Raw genomic sequence first — 20641 nt, 5'->3', positions numbered from 1 at the left:
CCTCCTCCCATAGCCTGGTGGTCTAGTCTGTGTTGTTAGCCAACCCTCTGTGTATGGCTTGACAGTGATTGGAGAGTAAGGCACCTACAGTATGGGACCAAGGCTCAAAAAGCTTCTCAGAGCAGGAGTGGCTGATCTTGGGCCAGATCCACCTGTCCATATAATTATTTTCCTTGTGATCTAAAGGCAAAACTGATCCTAGATCAGCACTCCTGCTCTGAGACTCTTTGTGAATACGGGACCAGGCTAACTCCTCCCATGGTTAACACACTGTCTGTTTTCCCAGGAGTACTTCCTGAGGACAGAGTTGACCAGCGCCCGCTGACCGAGGGCCAGCCACCCTGCTGCTCCGTGCGGGTGTGCATAACCACATATGCCCGACTGGCCCCTCGCCATGTGCAAGCTGCCACTCCAATACGTAAGGGGCCCCTACGTCTTCCCCTCCTGCCATACCACATTCCCGCTGATTATAGTTCACCAAAGAGTCTCAGTGCAAGCGTCTTAGCGTCAACCAGAAATCGTGCTGACATTTCAGACACGCTGATCTTGGGGGAGGCTGATCCAGGTAGTTTTGCCTTTTAGTCACAAAGGGGGGAAAGATAATATTGTGGACAGGTGGGTTCTGGCGCGCGCGAGTTCCTCGGGTCCTCCTGCGTTGAGAAGCTTTTTGGCCGCTTAACGCGGTCCACACTGTAGTGTTCCTACTCTCCAGAATCACTGTCAAGGCCATACACACAGGTCAGGGAGTCTTCTTGAGAGAAACATTTTGGACAACAGACCACATTACCGACACCAAGGCCGTAACAGGTATGTCTAACCAGTTAGACCTGAGGTTGGCCAAGGCCTGTGGTTCTGCACAGACACAATCAATCTGGACACATTCACTTCTGCACGAGGTGGTGGACCTAGGTTGCAGGCTCATTTGTCCGTGCCCATTAAATGTGTTCCAACCCAAAGGGAATCGAGGCTCTGCAAGTGAATGGTGCACCTACGGATATTACCACAAGAAATATCCTGCTTCAAATTGGTACTCAGCTTGTCACCACTTATTCTCCCTTGATATACAGATCTTAGTGTGCCTGAGGCTGTGCTGGAGGCAGTGAAAGTTAAGTCATGAAGGGGATTTACAGACATACGAGCAGTTGTTGTTTGATGTTTAGGATGAAATTAAGCTGCAACACTCTTCCTGTCGTATGGATAGGTAAACAGCACGGGCAGCGCGAACACCAACGGAAGCTGTCCTAACTGGGATTAGGGCATAGGCGACCGATATTTGACAGTGAAGCTTTCGGTATCGGCCACTCGGCCTTCGTTCAGAGCTCTTTCGGGGAAGAAGTATGTGGTTTCTTGTAGAAAGTAACTCTGACAGCATCTCCATCTATTCGTTGTTTCAGGCGACGAGGACCTGGTGCCCCACTTCCGTTTAAATCTCGATCCAGAAGGTTGTGGGCTAATAGGAGTGGCTCCAAGTGAACCAGACAGGAACAGAGATTACTTGCCATCAGTATGCAAGGCTCTGGCATGCTCTATGCATTGTGTTATACAAAGGTCGATATAAAGTGGGTTCTAAATTAGCCAAGACACTTCCTGTATAAGTCTCAATGTGGACAGTATGGCACAGTTGATGAAAAAGGAGGACTGAGTTAGTAAGGTTGAGATGGGAGAGCAACGCTGGGTGTTTACATACCTATGATGACAAACATCAGAGCTCTATAGATCTAAAGAGACGACATATTTCATGTTCCACATTCACGAGCATCCAGAACGAACACAGTAGGCCTATAATTATACACATCATGTAAGTGTACCTATTATGGGAGACATAAAGTAGTCTGGGAAGGACGGTGGGTAGAGGCAAAGGTCCTGTTTCTAGAACATCGGTCAAGTGTACATGGTTCCTCATAGAGAATTGAGGCTCGTGCTGACAGCAGTACTCGAATTTCCACAAACATCGGTTGCGTGTCATGGCTAATGAGATGAACGAGGTACGTGCTGAGACAAGTGTTTGAGAAATGAATACAAGAAAGGACAGATAGACGACTGGGAGACAGTGGAAGTTAGTAGAGCGAGGGAGTGTGTTAGAGTGGATGTCCGAGGGTAGGAGAAGGTGGAGTAGCGAAATAAGAAGGAAGTTGAGAGGGATGAGTGTAGTGGAGGGGGGTCAGTTGCGCAGAGGAGGTTTGCTGGGGGCACAGGAAGACAAAACAGCAGAGGGGTATAATCATGTTTGGAGATGGGGGACGAGCCTCATTAATAACAATTGGCGCTGGAGGAGTGGATTTTGCAACATGGGTTTAGCGATGGGATTTCTAGTCATCTGTGTCCATTTCACTCCTTTCCGCCAGGTTGGTACTAGATCCGCCGGGATCGGCCATTAACCGCGACCCATTACTAGTTGAGGATCAGCGCGCTTCACCCAGCCAGGTAGTTATCGGAGCGACGGATTGTGTGCTAGATATGCTTTGTATCCTGGTGTGCTTGTCGACGAGTCGGATGCATCCTTGGCGATCGGGTACTGAGGTGCACGCCGGGCTCTCCTTCCACAGCCGAGTTACGCGAGTCGACAAGTTGTGGCTCGCGTGGGATGTACTAGGGTACTAACACGTCAGGGCGCAGAGAAAGCGCAAGTATGAGACGGCTCCTTCCCACTCGCTGTATAGAAGCATTGGTGACTATAAAGATCCGGTGAGAGGGTGTTAGATTTCCATAGTGACAAAGTTAGACCCATATTGCTTGGGCGTTATTGCCGCGATCCCACCCCCAGCTGTCTGTGGCTCTCAGCGGATGGACCGGTGGACGCAAACAGTGCTTTGGCGCTCGGTAGACTAAGACAGAGGTTGGGTATTGGATAGGTTGATTGATCTGAAGATGTTGCACACCTTAGCGATACATCGGTGATGCCAGCTGGAAATGTCCTTCTGGGTATGGCGTTCGGGTTCTGCGGCGCTGCGTGAAGGCGCATCGCTTAGCTGTCGCAGGATGAGTCAATCTCGTGATCAAGGAACAGCCGTGTGGGCAAATCGACTCCAGATTGAGTGGTGCAGAACGCCTTCCTCTGAACTGATGATTGGAGCATGTACCTGCGGGCTACAATCTAAGGAGTCATGAACACACACATGGTACAGCAGGCGCGCGTTGATACAAAGTGAGGATTGATGATGGTCTCTCCAGTGAAAGACGAATTGGTACCGTCCAGCTAGCGCATAGCACGGTCTGTGTGTGTGCTTGCGTGCTCACGAGGTTAGGTTTGGGCGAGTAGGTAGTGTTGGAGTGGGCGGCTTTGGAAAAGCCGCATCCATGTAGCCATCTCGATTGTTCATGTAGTCTATGGGTGGATGTGCAGTGATGCATCAGATGTCGGGTGATATCCGTAGCTCTCGTGTCATGTCTCTCTGTACAGTCCAGGCGCATGGTGGAGGTTTGGCACCAGTATGTAGGTGGTAGATGGTGTTGATAGTGAACAGCGCGTGGGTGTTGTTTTGAGACCAGCGTCGTCGGCTCCTGTGCTCGCGCAGTCGTAGGGTTTTGTTTTGTACGCACCAGCTCAAGGGGCGAGATCGCTCCGGAGTGTGTGTACTTTACTCTGGTTGGTGCCTCACTGAGAGAGAGTTTGCCACTTGCGGAACTGTATCGGTATACCTCTGTTTTTGTAGACGTCCTCTGTCGCCAAGGTGTAGCCGCCAGGCTAGTGCTGGTGCTGGTACTTGTATGCATGGGGATCCAAAAGCTGTCCTGACTCCCCTGGTTCGCAGAATCTCCGGAGAGATCCGAAGTTGTGGGGACGTCCCGCACAGATATTTAATGTGCAACACGCAGACAGAGCGTGAGGTATTATGCAGAGTGTAGCTAACCTATTGACACAAAAGACCCAACCTAATTTAAAACAATGAGCATTGAGAGAAGCCAAGGCAGGATACTGGTCTAACAAAAAAACAATGTCCACATAGGTACACTACTATTCAACTGTCTATATAGGAATTGCAGAACTGAGGCAAGGGGCAGTGATGTGTGTACCACTTACCTCGAGGCGGTGTTTTCTGGCTGCATCGACAAATGTCCATGATTCTTCTTCATTCCATTCTCACACCTGGGTGGAAAATGGACAGTCAGAGTCTAGTCCACATAAGGACCCCTCCCTCTCTCTGCCCTTAACACGACAATGTACTGATGCGTGTGTGGTGTTCGAGGTGAGGCGGTGTTTTGGGAAGAACCGATGCAGACGTTAGGAGCACGGTATTGAGTGGTTGTTGGTGGTATGGAGGGACTGCACCCTGAGCCAAGTCCGATGACAGCAGCGAGGTTGGTGTCATTGTAGTGCGATCGGGATGAGTCATGACTGCACGAATCTCTGGTCATACTTCGGGCACGTCGCCGGTGATGAACATTCAGTTTACTCTGATTCCTGGGACACGCAGGCTTGGTGTTAGGTGAGGCGCACGAATGCTGACCAGTAGAGCGAGATCTACAGCTCGTGGCTGCGCTTGGCCTTGTGCCGCTTCCTGGTGGTCGGTCCAGCGCCACTTCCGAATCCCCCCTTCGCCCAGGGGCTGACGCGGGAAGTCCCACAGCGTTACCTTGCACCAGCCTGTGGATTGGAGCTAGAGCAGACATACGGCCGATCGTCCACATTCATGAAGAGTAGCACAGAGCTTTGGGAATGACCACTTCTGATGTCAGAGCAACCACTGGGACGGTCTACATCGGAAAGCGCTTAGTGGCGTGTGTAGTTTTCACCAAAACGTTATTCATTTTTGAAGCTAGAGCGTGAGAGTTTATCGTTGCTGGATTCTACTATTTACGTATATTAGTCATTGACGTACTCAGCTCTAGGCTGAGCTGCGCAGCATAGCCTAGTGTGGTTGTTTATTTTATTACAAAGTATCAATAGTCTCGATACCGTACATGACTTCTCGGGCACAAAAAGTATAGACTCTCCTGGACATATTGGGCGAGCGGGTTAGGGTGGGTACTATATCACAGTTACCAGGGCCTTAAAGGGTCATACATACCTTATAATTTCTAACAGCTTTTTTGTTAGTAGAGTATTTCATTGTCTTAAAATACAGTTCAATTTCTTTGTTGTAGGGTAAGAATTAGGATTTTTTGTTTGTTTCGAATTTAATATCGAATATGAATTTGGCCAAATGATATATGATTACATAAAATGTTTTCAGATTATTCCATCGTAGGGTAGAGATCCAGCAGTACATCTCTCCACATAGTGTTCACTTAATAAAAGTGTTCATTTATATTATGATGTCTGCCAGTTTTCTTACATGAATCAATGTTCAAAAAAGATGCACACTGTTTCTGGGTGGTCATTACAAAAGGTGCAATTTTGAGTTGGATGTTTCTTAAACTCTTCATTAGTGATTGCGAGCTACGATATCCTAAGGATTCATCATGCAAGTGAATGTGTTCCAATTGAATTTGTGTTCTGTGAAAGCCTCCTCCCATAGCCTGGTGGTCTAGTCTGTGTTGTTAGCCAACCCTCTGTGTGTATGGCTTGACAGTGATTGGAGAGTAGGAAGCACTACAGTATGGGACCAAGGCTCAAAAAGCTTCTCAGAGCAGGAGTGCTGATCTTGGGCCAGATCCACCTGTCCATATAATTATTTTCCTTGTGATCTAAAAGGCAAAACTGATCCTAGATCAGCACTCCTGCTCTGAGACTCTTTGTGAATACGGAACCAGGCTAACTCCTCCCATGGTTAACCCTTTAAATTCCTGTTGTTCCCCAGGAGTACTTCCTGAGGACAGAGTTGACCAGCGCCCTGCTGACCGAGGGCCAGCCACCCTGCTGCTCCGTGCGGGAGTGTCATAACCACATCATGCCCGACTGGCCCCTCGCCATGTGCAAGCTGCCACTCCAATACGTAAGGCCCCGCTTCCTCCTCCKTACCACATTCTGATTTGCAATGTCTCTCAACCAGACCTGATCATTTCAGACAGGTGTGGGTGCAGGAGGTCTAGAAAAATTGCCCACATTCCACTAACAGCTAACCAGTTAGACCTGTTAGCCAACTGTCCGTCGGTCAGCTAGTCAGTCGGTCAGAGGGCCCCTACGGGGAAATCATGTTATCACTATTACATTTAGTGTGCCTGAGCTGTGCTGAGGCAGTGAATGTTAAGTCATGAAAGGGATTTAGTACATACAGCAGTTGTAGTTGAGATGGTGAACTCCTGTCTATTACAGCACAGGGCAGGCAAACGACAGGTCAAGGCAGGCAGGGGTCGAGTAGTGGGGTAAAGGTACAAGACTTCATAGTCGTGTCAGGCACAGGTCGGTAATCCAGAGTTGGGGCAAAGTTACAGTACGGCAGGCAGAATTGTCAGGCAGGCGGGCTCAGATGGGTCAGGCAAGGGTCAAAACCAGGAGGGCGAGAAAAAGAGACTGGGGAAAAGCAGGAGATGAGACAAACGCTGGTGGACTTGACAAACAAGACGAACAGAGAACACAGGTATAAATACACAGGGGATAATGGGAAAGATGGAAACAGGAGACAAAGGGCTGTGAGACATGGGTTTAACTCTGGACACATGAAAGGTGGGATGTATATGAAGGGTACGGGGCAACAGAAGACAAACAGCAGAGGGGATAATCATTTTGGAGATGGGAAATGGCCCTATAAACCGGGGGGAGAGTTTGCGGGATTCTGCCCGGAGGGGCACATCCCGGGTGGATAGCCATACCTTGAGACGATTACCGGGGAGCCGTGGTCCAATGGTGATCTGCTTGACGTCGATACCTGGAGGTGGTCTTGAGGGCCGACCGGGCTCTCTTCCAGGTACGACGACAGTGGCGGACTAACATCAGGGCAGAGGGAATGATGACCTCTTCCTGCTGTTTGGGGAAAAGCGGGGGCTGATTCCAGGGAAAGGTGTTGCAGGCGTATCCGACCCACCCCAGCTGCTGGCTCCAGGAGGTGGCGTTGGCGGAGACCAGGCAGCGTATAGTAGTCTCCAGATCCTGGTTGGCTCGCTCCGTCTGGCTGTTGGACTTGGGGTGGAATCCGGAGGACAGGCTGGCCAATGACCCAATGAGGGTGCAGAACGCCTTCCAGAACCGAGATGAGAACTGAGGGCCCCGGTCAGACACCATGTCGACCGGTGTCCATGGATCCGGAAGACGTGCTGCACCATGAGCTGTGCCGTTTCCTTGGCAGAGGGTAGTTTAGGGAGAGGAATGAAGTGGGCGGCTTTGGAAAACCGATCCAACACAGTCAGGATGGCAGTGATGCCATCAGATGGGGGATGACCCGTGACAAAGTCCAGGGAGATGTGGGACCAGGGACGTGAAGGACAGGCAGAGGTTGGAGGAGACCAGCCGGAGCTTGTCCGAGTCTTGTTTTGTGCAAATGCGGAGACGTCAGGGACCATGGTGGGCCTCCAAAAGCCAGGGTCCGGCAGGAGCCCGGGTGGCAGGCAAGAACATCTGGTTATCTGGGGCCAATCCACCACCGTTCACCTTCCCGGGATCCATCTGGACACTCCCAGCAGAGATGATGTGCCCCAGAAAGGGGATGGTGGAGCGATGGAACCCTCACTTCTCTGCCTTAACAAACAGCTGGTTCTCCAGGAGGCGTTGAAGAACCTGTCAGACGTAGAGCACATGTTTTTGGGGGGAGCGTGAGAAGACGATGTCATCAATGTAGACGAAGACGAACCGGTTCAACATGTCGCGGAGAACATCATTTACCTGAGCCTGGAACACAGCAGGGGTGTTGGTGAGGCCAAATGGCATGACCAAATACTCATKGTGGCCGCTGGCCGTGTTGCTGGTGGTCTTCCACTCATCCCCCTCCGCACGAGGTGATAGGCGTTCCATAGATCCAGCTTGGAAAACATGGTGGCACCCTGGAGAGGCTCGAAGGCTGAGGAGATGAGTGGTAGCGGGTAGCGGTTCTTTACCGTTATGTCATTGAGTCCCCGGTAGTCGATGCACGGGTGCAGGGTCTTTTCCTTCTTCTCCACAAAGAAGAACCCTGTGCCGGCGGGAGAGGACGAATGACGCAATAAATCCTGCAGCTAGGGAGTCCCCAATGTAGGTGTCCATAGCTTTGGTCTCCGGTCACGACAGTGAGTACAGTCGTCTCTGGGGCGGAGTAGTGCTAAGGAGGTCAATCCCGCAGTCATATGGTCGGTGCAGTGGAAGCGAAGTGGCCCGGGCCTTGTTGAACACCTCCTGAAGGTCCTGGTACTCRGCGGGAATGGCGGAGAGGTCCGGGGCACCGTCKGAGCCCCCAGGAAAACATCCCGGGGCAGGTTGCGCTGACTTCAGACACTGGGCGTGGCAGAAACGGCTCCAGCCCARGATGGCACCAGTCGACKAGTTCATGAGGGGATTGTGTCGCTGGAGCCAGGAGAATCCCAATACCACGGGAATCTGAGGAGACTRGATGAGCAGGAATTGAATAGTCTCGCTGTGATTCCCTGACACCCGTAGGTTGATGGTAGTGGTAATATGAGTGACCCAGCCTATAGCGCGCCCGACCAGCGCTCTAACGTCCATGGGAATGTTGAGGGGATGTTCAGCTCTGAAGTAGGTAGCGTCCAAAAAACTTTCATCGGCACCAGAGTCAATGAGGTCCTGGAGAGATTTAGACTGGTTTCCCACAGCAGAATGGCATTAACAAGGTGGCGAGCCAAGGAAGCAGGAAAGTTTCTCTATATGGCCCACCAGAGTACCGCTCCTACCAGTGTGCCTGGTCTTTTTAAAGGACAAGAGAACACAATATGACAAGTGTCCTGCAATATAGACAATTCTTCGTGTGTATTGCCGTTCCGCAGGCGATACCCCAGCTCTACCTAGTTGCATAGGATCGGGAAGCGGTCCCTCAGCCYTCTTCGGCGACTTTCGGGGAAGGTCGGGAAGCCTCGGGTTCTTTCGGCAACYGAATCGTCGGGGACTTCCGGGATGACTCGGAGGCAAATTGAAATCCCTGGACGTGCGAGCGAAGTTGAATTTCCTCTCCCTCCGTCGTTCCCGTAGTCGCCAATCGATTCGTATGGTCAAAGTGATGAGGGAATCAAGATCCGTAGGTAACTTCTGAGCTGCATGTTCGTCCTTGACCTCCTCCGAGAAGACATGCAGGAACATATCAAACAGTGCTTCCTAGTTCCAAGCACTCTCCGCTGCCAACGTTCGGAAATCCACCGCATAGTCTGCCACACTGCGGGAGTCCTGCGCAGCTTCTCTCCCAGAGAATGGGGCTTCAAAAACCTTCTTCACCTCCCCCATGAACCCCTCCAGACTAACGCATATGGCCGGCTGTTGTTCCCATACAGCAGTAGCCCAGGTAAGAGCCCTCCCGGACATCCGCGTGATAGGCTGGCTATCTTGGAGCGATCCGAGGGGAAGGAGGAGGGCTGAAGCTCGAAAATGAGGGCACACTGAGCTAGAAACGTCTGACAGGTGCTCGGCTCTCCATTGAAGCGTTCCGGGGGAGGTAAGCGGGGCTCCAGAGAAGGTGGAGTGACCGATGAGACGGCGCTGCTAGCAGCTGGGTTACTGAGGGTCTGTGGGGTTACCACCGTGGTAGGTTGCCTCCCAAACAACCCGCGGAATTGCTCCAGCAAAATGTCCAATGCCCGGTCATGGCATTCAGGCAACGTTTGAACCCCCTCCATAAGGCCTTGAAGCAGTTCCTCGTGCCTTCCGCTGGTGGCTCCTTGGGAGGAGATGGTGTCGCGCAGCTGGCCCAGGTCTGCTGCTTCAGTCAGTGCCCGTTTGTACTATCAGGTTTGAYGGTAAGACCCAGATGCAGACTGTGTCGAAGTAACAATTTTAATTACAGCAACAGGGCAGGCAAACAACATGTCAAGGCAGGCAGGGGTTTAATTAGCAGAGTAGTGGGGCAAAGGTACAGGACGGCAGGCTCAGGATCAGGCAAAGTGGTCAGGCAGMCGGGCTCAGAGACAGGACAGGCAAGGGTCAAAACCAGGAGGGTGAGAAAAAGAGAGACTGGGAAAAGCAGGAGCTGAGACAAAAAACGCTGGTAGACTTAAGACGAACTGGCAACAGACAGAACACAGGTGTAAATACACAGGGGAAGATGGGCGACACCTGAAGAGGGGGGTTGGAGACAATCACAAAGACAGGTGAAACCGTGCACACCTTTGACTTCCTTTGTGACRTTATCGAAAGGAACAATCCTATTGTCCTCTGACCAGACAATGCAAATCTTCCCAAGATTTCGGGTGCTTACTCGGTGCCAGTGCTTTTGACAATTGGCTGCAACACGATGTCAATTAACAGGATAATGGCGGACGGAAGACGGGGTGGTGCGGCAGGTGCCGCTTCTCATACAAATGCTGTTATTTTATCTAAAACATCAGTGTACGCCGACCGCAGCTAAGTAACTCATGCAAGAAGTTAAAGCGCAATTATGTGTTTTATCTCCAGTACTTTGCCATGATTGTCAGTTATGTAGCTGCTCTACTGATATCTCAGTGCGTCCTTGCTGGGATGACACAATTAGTCTACTACCGGAGAATATCAACACCAAACACATTGGTTCCACGGGAGTGGACAGTACCACAGCATACCATAATGTTCTGAATAATGGCCAAGTCTACCTCGCTCCCTATTCCACTGAACCGCTTAGGCGTAACAAACACAAGTCCAACATTTATCGGAAACTTTTAAACTACCTGTTCACTACCCTCCTACTCTCCGGGGATGTGCAACTCAATCCTGGGCCTAACATCAACGAGCCAGCGATAATCACCGGAGTGGAAAGCGGTGGATGGCCTCGTCCACTGATCGTCGCTCGTCCACTGATCGTCGCCGCTGTGGAAGTGGGTGAGTGCTATGGTCCCATGGTTTCTCTCGACTCACCCGGCTCCAGGATAGATTTTGACTCTTCAAACATACCCAAGTCGCTATATGCGATCCCTGATTCTGCTTCTGGTACGCAAGCTGTTTTAATTAGTTCCCGCGCACAGTGCAGGTGGGAGGGATTGTTAATTGCGCTACCGAACTGCCCCTAATCAAAACGAAACAAAACGGCCTAAACCCAGCCTCCAGAAAACACCGAAAATTTAACTTTTTTCAATGTGTCAATCACTCTCAAGTCATCTGGGACCCACGAGCTAAGCCCAAGGGACTACTAGGGGGGGCACTTGAACATTTGTTGTGTCATTCCAAAAAGTGATCAAATTCAACATTTACTTAGACTCCAACCTTGACTTCCTCTGCCTCTCAGAGATATGGCTCCTTAAAAACTCTCCATATGCTGCTTTGATTGTGCCTGGCTACAATGTTTTCAGGAGAGACAGGATTGAAGGAGGAGGGGGTGTGATGATTTACATTAAAGAACATATCCGATGTAAACAAATTGAATGGTCATGTGATAATGAACTAGAATGTATTGGCCTGAACGTTACACTGTCTCCCCAAATGTCTTTTACCATTTTTGGTATGTATAGGCCACCTTCCACCAAAAGTGTGTTTTTTGATCAGTTTAATAACATGCTTAGGGAATGTGATTTTGGGAAAGAGGTCATCATAATGGGAGATTTTAATATTAATTATGAAGACATGTCTTGTAGGAAAACCCTCAAACGGATCACTAATACCTTTTACCTTACACAGCTAGTTAAAGGGCCAACCAGGGTGACTTGTTGCTCTAAAACACAGATTGATTTGGTGTTCAGTAATAAACCAGAGAGAGTGACTAAATCATTCAATATGGTTACTGGGCTATCTGATCATAATCTGACACTTATAGCCAGAAAGCTGTCTAAGAGCAGGTTTAACCTCTCTACTGTTAGAAAGCCGGATCAACTAAGAATACCTAAGAGTGAATTAAACTATTTTGAAAACYCAATTAAGGGAATTAACTGGAATGATCTCTTGTCCTATACAGACATGGAAGCTGATAGTCAGGTTTTTCTATCCACAATCCAGACTACAATAAATTGTTTCCTGAAGAAAATCAAATCCAAACCTGGCKAAAAGAGCACTCTTCCTTGGCTAAATGGAGAAATCTGGAAATTGATGAAAGAARGAGATWACGCTCWAAAAATAGCCCTAACATCCAAATTAGAGCATGACAGGTGTAGGTTTACCATGTTGAGAAATAAGGTGATGAAAGAAATCAGACAGGCCAAGGCAAACTTTTCTATTAACATAATTGGTGAAGCAAAGAGAAATTCTAAATTGATCTGGGAGAATCTAAAAAAGTTAACAGGGAAAGACCATAGTAACACTGCAAAAAGACTAGAAATCTTGGTGAATAACAATCTAACACAGGATGCAGTCGAAATGGCAATAGCCTTCAATTCCTACTTTATTGACTCTGTCAGGGTACTGACACAGAACCCCTCCACTGGTTTCTTGGGCTCAGTGCTAGTGAATGACGCTCAACCTGTCTTCATCATAAGGGAGGTTTCTGAGTCAAAGGTGAACAAGGTGATTAGCTCACTAAAGAACTCTAAAGCCAAAGATGTGTTTGGGCTGGGCTCTACCTTTTCTTAAAAACTACAAAAGTCACTCATTGGCCCCATTACTAAGGTCACCCACACATCTATTGGTCTTGGGGGGTTTCCAAGGTATGGAAATCGGCCATAATAACGGACATCTTTAAATCAGGCGACCCTGCTGACGTGAGTAACTACAGGCCCATTAGTATACTACCTGTGGTGTCAAAGGTTGTTGAAAAGTGTGTAGCAGAACTGATTGCCACCTCAACAACAGCCCCTTCACATTACACTCCATGCAGTTTGGCTTCAGAGCGAAACACTCCACAGAAACGGCCAACTGCTATCTTCTGGAAAATGTGAAGTCCAAGATGGACAAAGGGGGCGTTGTTGAGGCTGTGATTCTGGACCTAAGGAAGACTTTTGATACTGTTAACCATGAGATTCTCATCACAAAATTGTCCAAGTTCAACTTTTCCCCCGATGCCTTGAGATGGATGAAATCATACCTTGAAGGCAAAACTCAGTGTGTCAGAGTGAGCATGAGCTGTCGCCCACTCTTAGCTATGATGTGGGCGTGCCCCAAGGGTCAATACTAGGGCCCCTCCTGTTCAGCCTGTACATTAATGATCTGCCTTCTGTCTGTACTGGGTCTGAAGTTCAAATGTATGCAGATGATACAGTGATATATGTGCATGCAAAGAGCAAACAACAAGCTGCACAAGAACTCACTACTGTAATGGTCCAGGTTACAAAGTGTCTCAGTGACTCGTGTTTGCATCTCAATGTAAAAAAAACTGTTTGCATGTTCTTCACAAAGAGGGCAACAGATGCTACTGAGCCAGATGTCTGTGTATCAGGGTAGAAGCTCCAGGTGGTATCTGATTTTAAGTACCTTGGCATCATACTTGATTCCAACCTCTCTTTTAAAAAGCAGGTGAAAAAGGGAATTCAGATAACCAAATTCAACCTAGCTAATTTCCGATTTATACGAAATTGTTTGACTACAGAGGTAGCAAAACTGTACTTCAAATCTATGATACTCCCCCACTTAACACACTGCTTGACTAGTTGGGCCCAAGCTTGCTGTACAACGTTAAAACCTATTCAGTTGGTCTACAAACAGGCTCTCAAAGTGCTTGATAGGAAGCCCAATAGCCATCATCACTGTTACATCCTCAGAAAGCATGAGCTCCTGAGTTGGGAAAATCTTGTGCAATACACTGACGCATGTCTTGTATTCAAGATCCTAAATGGCCTGGCTCCCCCCCACTCAGTATTTTTGTTAAACAGAAAACCCAAACATATGGCAGCAGATCCACAAGGTCTGCCATGAGAGGTGACTGTATAGTTCCCTTAAGAAAAGCACCTTTAGTAAATCCGCTTTCTCTGTGAGAGCTTCCCATGTCTGGAATACACTGCCATCAGACACACATAACTGCACCACATATCGCACTTTCACAAAATGCATGAAGACATGGCTAAAGGTCAATCAGATTTGTGAACATAATCCCTAGCTGTGTGTTGCCGCTTTCCATGTTGTCGTCTGTAGCTTGTGAGGTGTGGAAACACTTGTTGCTTTTATGAATTTTGTCTTGCTGCTTTTTGTTCTATGTTTGCTCTGTCTGTATGCTACGTTGCTTGTCCTATGTTGCTCTGTGTGTGCTCACTGCTCAATGATTGTCTATATTGTAATTGTTTTTAATAACCTGCCCAGGGACTGCGGTTGAAAAATAGCCAGCTGGCTAAAACTGGCACTTTTACTGAAACGTTGATTAATGTGCACTGTCCCTGTAAAATAAACTCAACTCAAACAGATCAGGGTGTGACATTGTGTGTGACTGACTGACTCTCTGTGTGTTGTAGATGGATAGTGCAGACGATGGAGGTCCTATGTGTGGGGCGTGTGTGTTGCAGCGTATCGGCCCCACGGCCAGTCTCCTAGCCTCCCCAGAACTGCTCAAGGTCCTGCCAGTGACGGAGGAGCGCCTGAACCTGCCCATCAACTACGCTTTGCTGATGGCTCTCTTCTGAGGGGACACGCTCACGTACTCACACACTCAACATGCTGCTTGAGCTGTTCTGAAAACACACCCACACAACATGAGACATGAACCTCTCCACTGATGTTGTCTTGGGGAAAAAATCAGTCTGCGAAATAGGCATTTGAACTAGCCAATTATGGACCAGAAGSTAACAGTGTGGAACAGAGTTACTCAGCCAATGTGGTACCCTTGATGATGATTGGCCTAGAGCTGCCCCCCATGATCTCTGTTAGTCTAAAGGTGTTGCTTGCTGATTTGGATAAATGTTTGGGGCACAATGCCATTGTGAAATCTATATGTCTTGTTTTTTAGTGGTTATATTTTGCTGCGAAGAAAATGCACAAGTTCAGTCCTGTCTTTAAGTACGTCTCATTTTCTACTTTACTTTTTAAAATCTGTTTTTATTTGTGATGTCTTTTAAAATTATAACAAAAGAAACATTTGTCTTCAGTTTAAGTACTTTGAGGTTAACAACATAAGCATCATCATAAGTCAAGTCCATTGTTTCCATAAAGACACAGTTGCCAATACTCTAATGGAAATGGTAAAGACAAGTATTTGTGGTTAATTTGGGATGCAATATAAAGTGCAAACTACCATATAAGGAATAGGTGCCTTTTGGAATGAGACCTGTGTCTGTGTTTGAGAGGATCAATACCGCTATGTTTCATGTCTACATTGTTTTCCTGTGTTTGTAATCAGATTGTACAACAGCTGATATTTTACAGTTAACACTGTAAAAGTGGCAATTTTTTAAAGTCAGTGTTATTTCCTGGCCCACTATGTTAACGTGGGTCGTACTGGGMTACGGATTAAAAAATTCCTCAATCTGCCATTGACACCCATTCAAATTATTCCTAAAGTTGCCTAGTCCAATCTTGTTCATTCTCTAAAATAAATGCCATGTTTTCTCATTAGCTGGGAATGTTGTTTGAAATGTCCAATGCAACATACTTTGGTGATATTGTTATCAACCTACTGCATACCCCTTTAAAATATAAAAGTGTTCTATTAGCATGCAAAAACTKATTAAAACAGASTGGTAGAAGAGCTAGCATTCACTMGTTGAAGTTTAAGTAACCTTTGATTGTAATGGAGTTGACTGGTGACTATGACATGAATATACACTTAGTTTATTAGGTACACCCATCTAGTACCTGGTCGGYCCCCCCTTTGTCTCCAGAACAGCCTAAATTATTTGGGGCGTGGAAACATAGGTCCTTTGATACCAAGTGAGCAAACGTGTGCAAGGAAAACATTCCCCACACCATTATACCACCGCCACCAGCCTGTACTGTTGATACCAGGCACTATGGGGCCATGGACACATGCTGCTTATGCCAAATCCTGACTCAGCCATAAGCATGACACAACAGGAACCTGGATTCGTCAGACCAGGTGATGTTTCCCCACTCAATTGTCCACTGTTGGTGATTGCGTGCCTACTAAAGCCGCTTCTTGTTTCTGAGATACTGGTATACGCTCAGTCTCTTAGGTCACTCGTTTTTCATATTCTAACATTCAATCGTAACTGCCGCAATGACTGTCTAACTGTTTTATGTAGCAAGCCAAGGCCACTCATCTCACTGTCTGTAGGAGTGAACCATTTTTGTGAACGAGGTGGTGTACCTAATAAACTGACCAATGAGTATATGATTCACAACATTTGGACAGGAGCTATAATCCAAATTTAAACTAAGTGTATCCATATTGCTTGAATTCAGGCTTGGCTGCACTGCTTTCAATGGGGAAAGATTGCTACTGTGACTTTTGTTCATAATGTCACTTTCCCGGGTGGAGTTTTGGCTTGCCTGGTAACATCACCAGGCCGTATACATTAATATAATAACAAATAGAGTTCCAAACCTCTCGGCTAATAACAGCTACTTTTCAGATTACACATCCCTCCCATTAGACCACTCCGCTCTGGGGATTGATCCACTCTGTGGTTAATGCACCGCTTTGGTGCCCTTCCCTCCCTACTCAGACAGCAACATTCTTGCCTTGAAAAATATTTTTTTGCTAAAAATCTATTTTTCTTTGTGACCATTTTATGTAAAACTATGACAGAAAAGGACTTAATTGTTACCCAGAAATGATATATAAGAACGGCTGCACTGGGCCTTTTGAAGGTTGACTCAGCAAAATTACGTTGCGTTAAGCAAGATGCAAGACTTCGCTCTCACACCTTCACACACAGCATCTTCGCATGGTTCAATTTTTGCTCTTAGAGCGGGTAGGTATGGGACCAAAACAAAGGAGTTAGCCTCACGCTTCATCGCTCTTAGTTGTCACTGAAAGTGACCCACTATGTTGTTTACTTTGTCCACCTACTTCATATTTCTAGGTCTAAAGTAGATTTTCTGAAGTGTGTAAACATGCCGGTAAAATATCCATGGTGTTCCATGACTACTATGCCTTATTTGGTTCTGATTAGATCAGTTTGTGTAAAGGAAGATTGCAGAATTAGAGTTGCTATTCAAACATTCTGATTTTGTTCACTCTTCAAACAAGTCCCAATACAGACATCACTTGTTACTATTTCTATTTTGGGAGAATTGATATATTTTACTTTGACCTGCAAGTGATCCATACGACCCAGGCAGCACCTACACGAGGAGTGAAGCCCACCATGTGCACAAGACGGGTGAAGACTGAAATTCATATCGGATGAGTGGTCACTCAGCTAAAATACAAAATGTCACTTATACAGGGGTGGGCAGGTAGCCTAGTGTTTAGTGAGTGTTGGCAAGGTGACCGAAAATGTTTGTGCTCGAATCCCGAGCTGACAAGGTAAAAACTGCTGTCCGTTCTGCCCTTCTTGATACAAGGCACTGGTTCCCCTTGGTAGGCCGTCATTGTAAATAAAATTTGTTTCTTAAACTTTGCCCTATTGTTGATAAAATCGCTTTACTGGAGACAGGAGATCAAGTTGAGACATAGGACGAGGGTGGATATTTGTATAATAAGGCAGTTTATTCACAGGTAAAAAATATCTTTAGCAATCGTTGCAGCACAGCCCCTTCTGTCTGACTCGGTATGGAAAAAGAGCAGCTCTAAACAGTTTGTGCTGATTATATATGCAAACAAGTAAAAGTAGGTAGATCTTGTTAGTCGTGCCTTCCGATTGTCGATCTGGGTCGTGGGTAAGTCCTGTCCGGGTCTGATGTCGACGTTCCATGGGCTCTTAATCACAGTTCTTTGTCTTATGTCTTCATTCCTCGAGCAAATGCTGTCCGTTTGTTATTACAGGGGCCTGTCCCATGGGGAGGAGATGTTGTGTGGTCTGATGGTATTATTAAGGTACAAGTGTGGGAAAGTATAGTGGGCGGCATGGTGCATGTTGTGTCAAAGTATAGCTTAGTGTTGAGAAGCTTTGTTAAACTAAGTTCCCAGTATCTAAATCTAATTTCTTACACTATTTTAAATAAAAAAGAAATACAGCTTTTAGCATTAGCTCCTTTTACACCCCTGATTTACCCCACTAGCGAGCCTTGAATACACAGTAACTTCATAAGCAGTTCACCGCACATCAGTATTTCTCCTACTTAAACAAAAATCAAGATAAACTTCATCCATCACAGTAGATATTGAACGTTCTTTAACCCAAACACGTTAAAATACTCTGTTGGCATATGGTATTATAGCTATCCACATGCTAACCTGAGTGCTACCACTAGCAGCAGTCCAATATCTAGGTATAATGCAAACACAATTCATTAGCACCATGAATCCTGCAGGTATATCGAGGGAAATTAAAGGTCGGGCAGTTCAGCAAAAATTAGGTTCATACCTTGAAATAAACAAATTTACATTTATCAGATTGGTATTTGACGAAATAAGTGTTTCTGTAAAAACTGCAGTATTCTGTTTGGAGTTGTTGTAGCTTGCTTGCTAGATTAACGTTAGCGAGCTTATTCCATCCCCAAACACCATGCTATATACGTGTAAGTGGCCAGTTTGTTTTGCGATTGGCCCGGTCACTTAGCTGGCTAGCATTGTTTTTATCACTCTTCACTGTTGTAGGCATCGGTTTAGGGAATTGAGGCCCCGCATATGGAACTGAAACGCCAGGTGTTCCCGTTGCCCAATCTACCGCCGTATTTACCACGAAACGCGCTTCTTCCCATCTCTCGCATTTCGCAACGGACATTGCCGGTTAAACAGGGTTTGTACGTTCACTGCCGCCACCACCAGGCTGTTCATTTCGTGACATCAAGATGCCAATATATTGTTGGTATGAGCTTTTGATCAATGTAATTCAAATGGAGAAAATAGTGGGGTGTGTGTTGTGTATATATATATTGTAAACCGGACTAGATTTTCATAAGGAACAATTGTCCAGACAGAGGATTGCGTCTTACGAAATTGACGTACTTAACCCAACTTTCACAGACTTTACTGCTTTGGCTGTAGCCACGCAAATAAATGAAAGATACCCCACAAAGCAACCGTCGACCTTCTCTTGTGAAGACCAGACGTAAGACAGGAAGAACAATGGCTAACCCGGTCTTAACTTCCAATGCTTCCATTCCCCTGCCAACCCCCCTCCACACCACTCCGCAACCACCAGGATGGCGGTCATCAGATATCAAAATCAAATGTATTTTACTATAGCCCTTCTTACATCAGCTGATATTCAAAGTTGCATGTTACAGAAAACCCAGCTAAAACCCCAAACAGCAAGCAATGCAGGTGTTAGAGATGGTGCTAGGAACAACTCCTAGAAAGCCAAAACTAGGAAGAAACCTAGAGAGGAACCAGGCTATTGGGGTGGCCAGTCCTTTCTATCTGGGCTGTGCCGGGGGTGAAGCTTAAACAGAAACATGGCCAAGGTGTTCAAATTGTTCTATAAATGACCAGGCATGGTCAAATAATAATTAATCACCAGCTAGTTGTCCGAGGTGCAGGGCAGTCAGCCACCTCAGGAGTAAATTGTCAGTTGGCTTTTCATAGCCGATTCATTAAGAGTATCTTCTACCTCTCCTGCCTGTCTCTAGAGAGTTGAAAACAGCAGGTCTGGGGACAGGTAGCACGCTCCGGTGAAAGGTCAGGGTTCCATAGCCGCAGGCAGAACAGTTGAAAACTGGAAGCAGCAGCGCACGGCCAAGGTGGCTTGGGGACAAGGCAAGGAGTCATCATGCCAGGGTAGTCCTTGAGGCAGGGTTCCTAGAGCTCAGTCCTCCGAGGAGAAAGAAAGAGAGAATGGAGAGAGCATAACTTAAATTCACACAGGGACATCGGATAAGACAGGAGAAGTACTCCAGATATAAACAAACTGACCCTAAGCCCCCCGACACACTACTGCGCATCTCACCACAATCATCAAGGAACCCCACCGGTACAACCCTAAATCCGTAAAAACCATGGCACCCCATAACGACATTATCCTACCAACTTGCACCTAACAAATACCTCTGCTGTCTTCATCAGGGATCTCAGCGATCACGGCCTCATTTGCCTGTATACCGCTTACGGGGTCCACGGTTCAAACGACCACCCTCATCACTGTCAAACTGCCCCTTAAAACACTTCTGTTGCGAGCAGGCCTTTCAATCGACCTTGGCCGGTTTATCCTGGAAGGATATTGAACCTCATCCCGTCAGTTGAGGATGCCTGGTCTTCTTTAAAAGTCAACTTCCTCACATTCTTAGACAAGCATGCTCCGTTCAAAAATTTGCAGAACTAAGAAACAGATTATTAGCCTTGTTCACTCCGACCTGGACCTGCCCTCGACCAGCACAAAAACAGTCCTGTAGTGAACTGCAATAGATCGAATAGTCCCCGCGATGCAACTGTTAAGGTGTCAGGGAACCAATAACGCAGTCAGTCAGGAAAGCAAAGGCCAGCTTTTTCAAGCAGAAATTTGCCTCCTGTAGCTCTAACTCCAAAATGTTCTGGGACACTGTACAAGTCAATGGTGAACAAGAGCACCTCCCCCAGCTGCCCACTGCACTGAGCTAGGTTAACCGGTCACCACAGATGTTAAATTCGTTGATAATCCGAAAACCTTCACAAGCATTTCTCAACGGGCTGGCCATGCCTTCCCCTGGCTACTCAACCTTAGGCCAACAGCTCCGCCCCCCCGCTGCTACTCGCCCAAGCCTTCCCCAGCTTCTCCTTACCCATCCAGATAGCAGATGTTCTGAAAGAGCTGCAAAAACCTGACCCAT

At 47.2% G+C, this 20641-nt stretch overlaps 1 protein-coding gene across 1 annotated transcript in view; it reads left to right on the top strand.

Annotated features, from left to right (window-relative positions):
* fbxo18 (F-box DNA helicase 1) overlaps positions 1-14751 on the top strand; it is a 49088-nt gene extending 34337 nt beyond the window's left edge. Inside the window, exons 21-22 of the mRNA XM_023967137.2 lie at positions 5742-5876; positions 14290-14751. Coding sequence (XP_023822905.1) covers positions 5742-5876; positions 14290-14457 — 303 coding nt within the window. The 3' untranslated portion in view covers positions 14458-14751. The remainder of the gene's footprint in view (positions 1-5741; positions 5877-14289) is intronic.
* The last annotated feature ends 5890 nt before the right edge of the window (positions 14752-20641 follow it).

The sequence above is a fragment of the Salvelinus sp. IW2-2015 genome, linkage group LG3 (genome assembly GCF_002910315.2).
Source record: "Salvelinus sp. IW2-2015 linkage group LG3, ASM291031v2, whole genome shotgun sequence".
NCBI lineage: Eukaryota > Metazoa > Chordata > Actinopteri > Salmoniformes > Salmonidae > Salvelinus > Salvelinus sp. IW2-2015.
The sequence above is the reverse complement of the archived record's forward strand: the minus strand, read 5'-3'. Positions and strand labels throughout refer to the sequence as shown.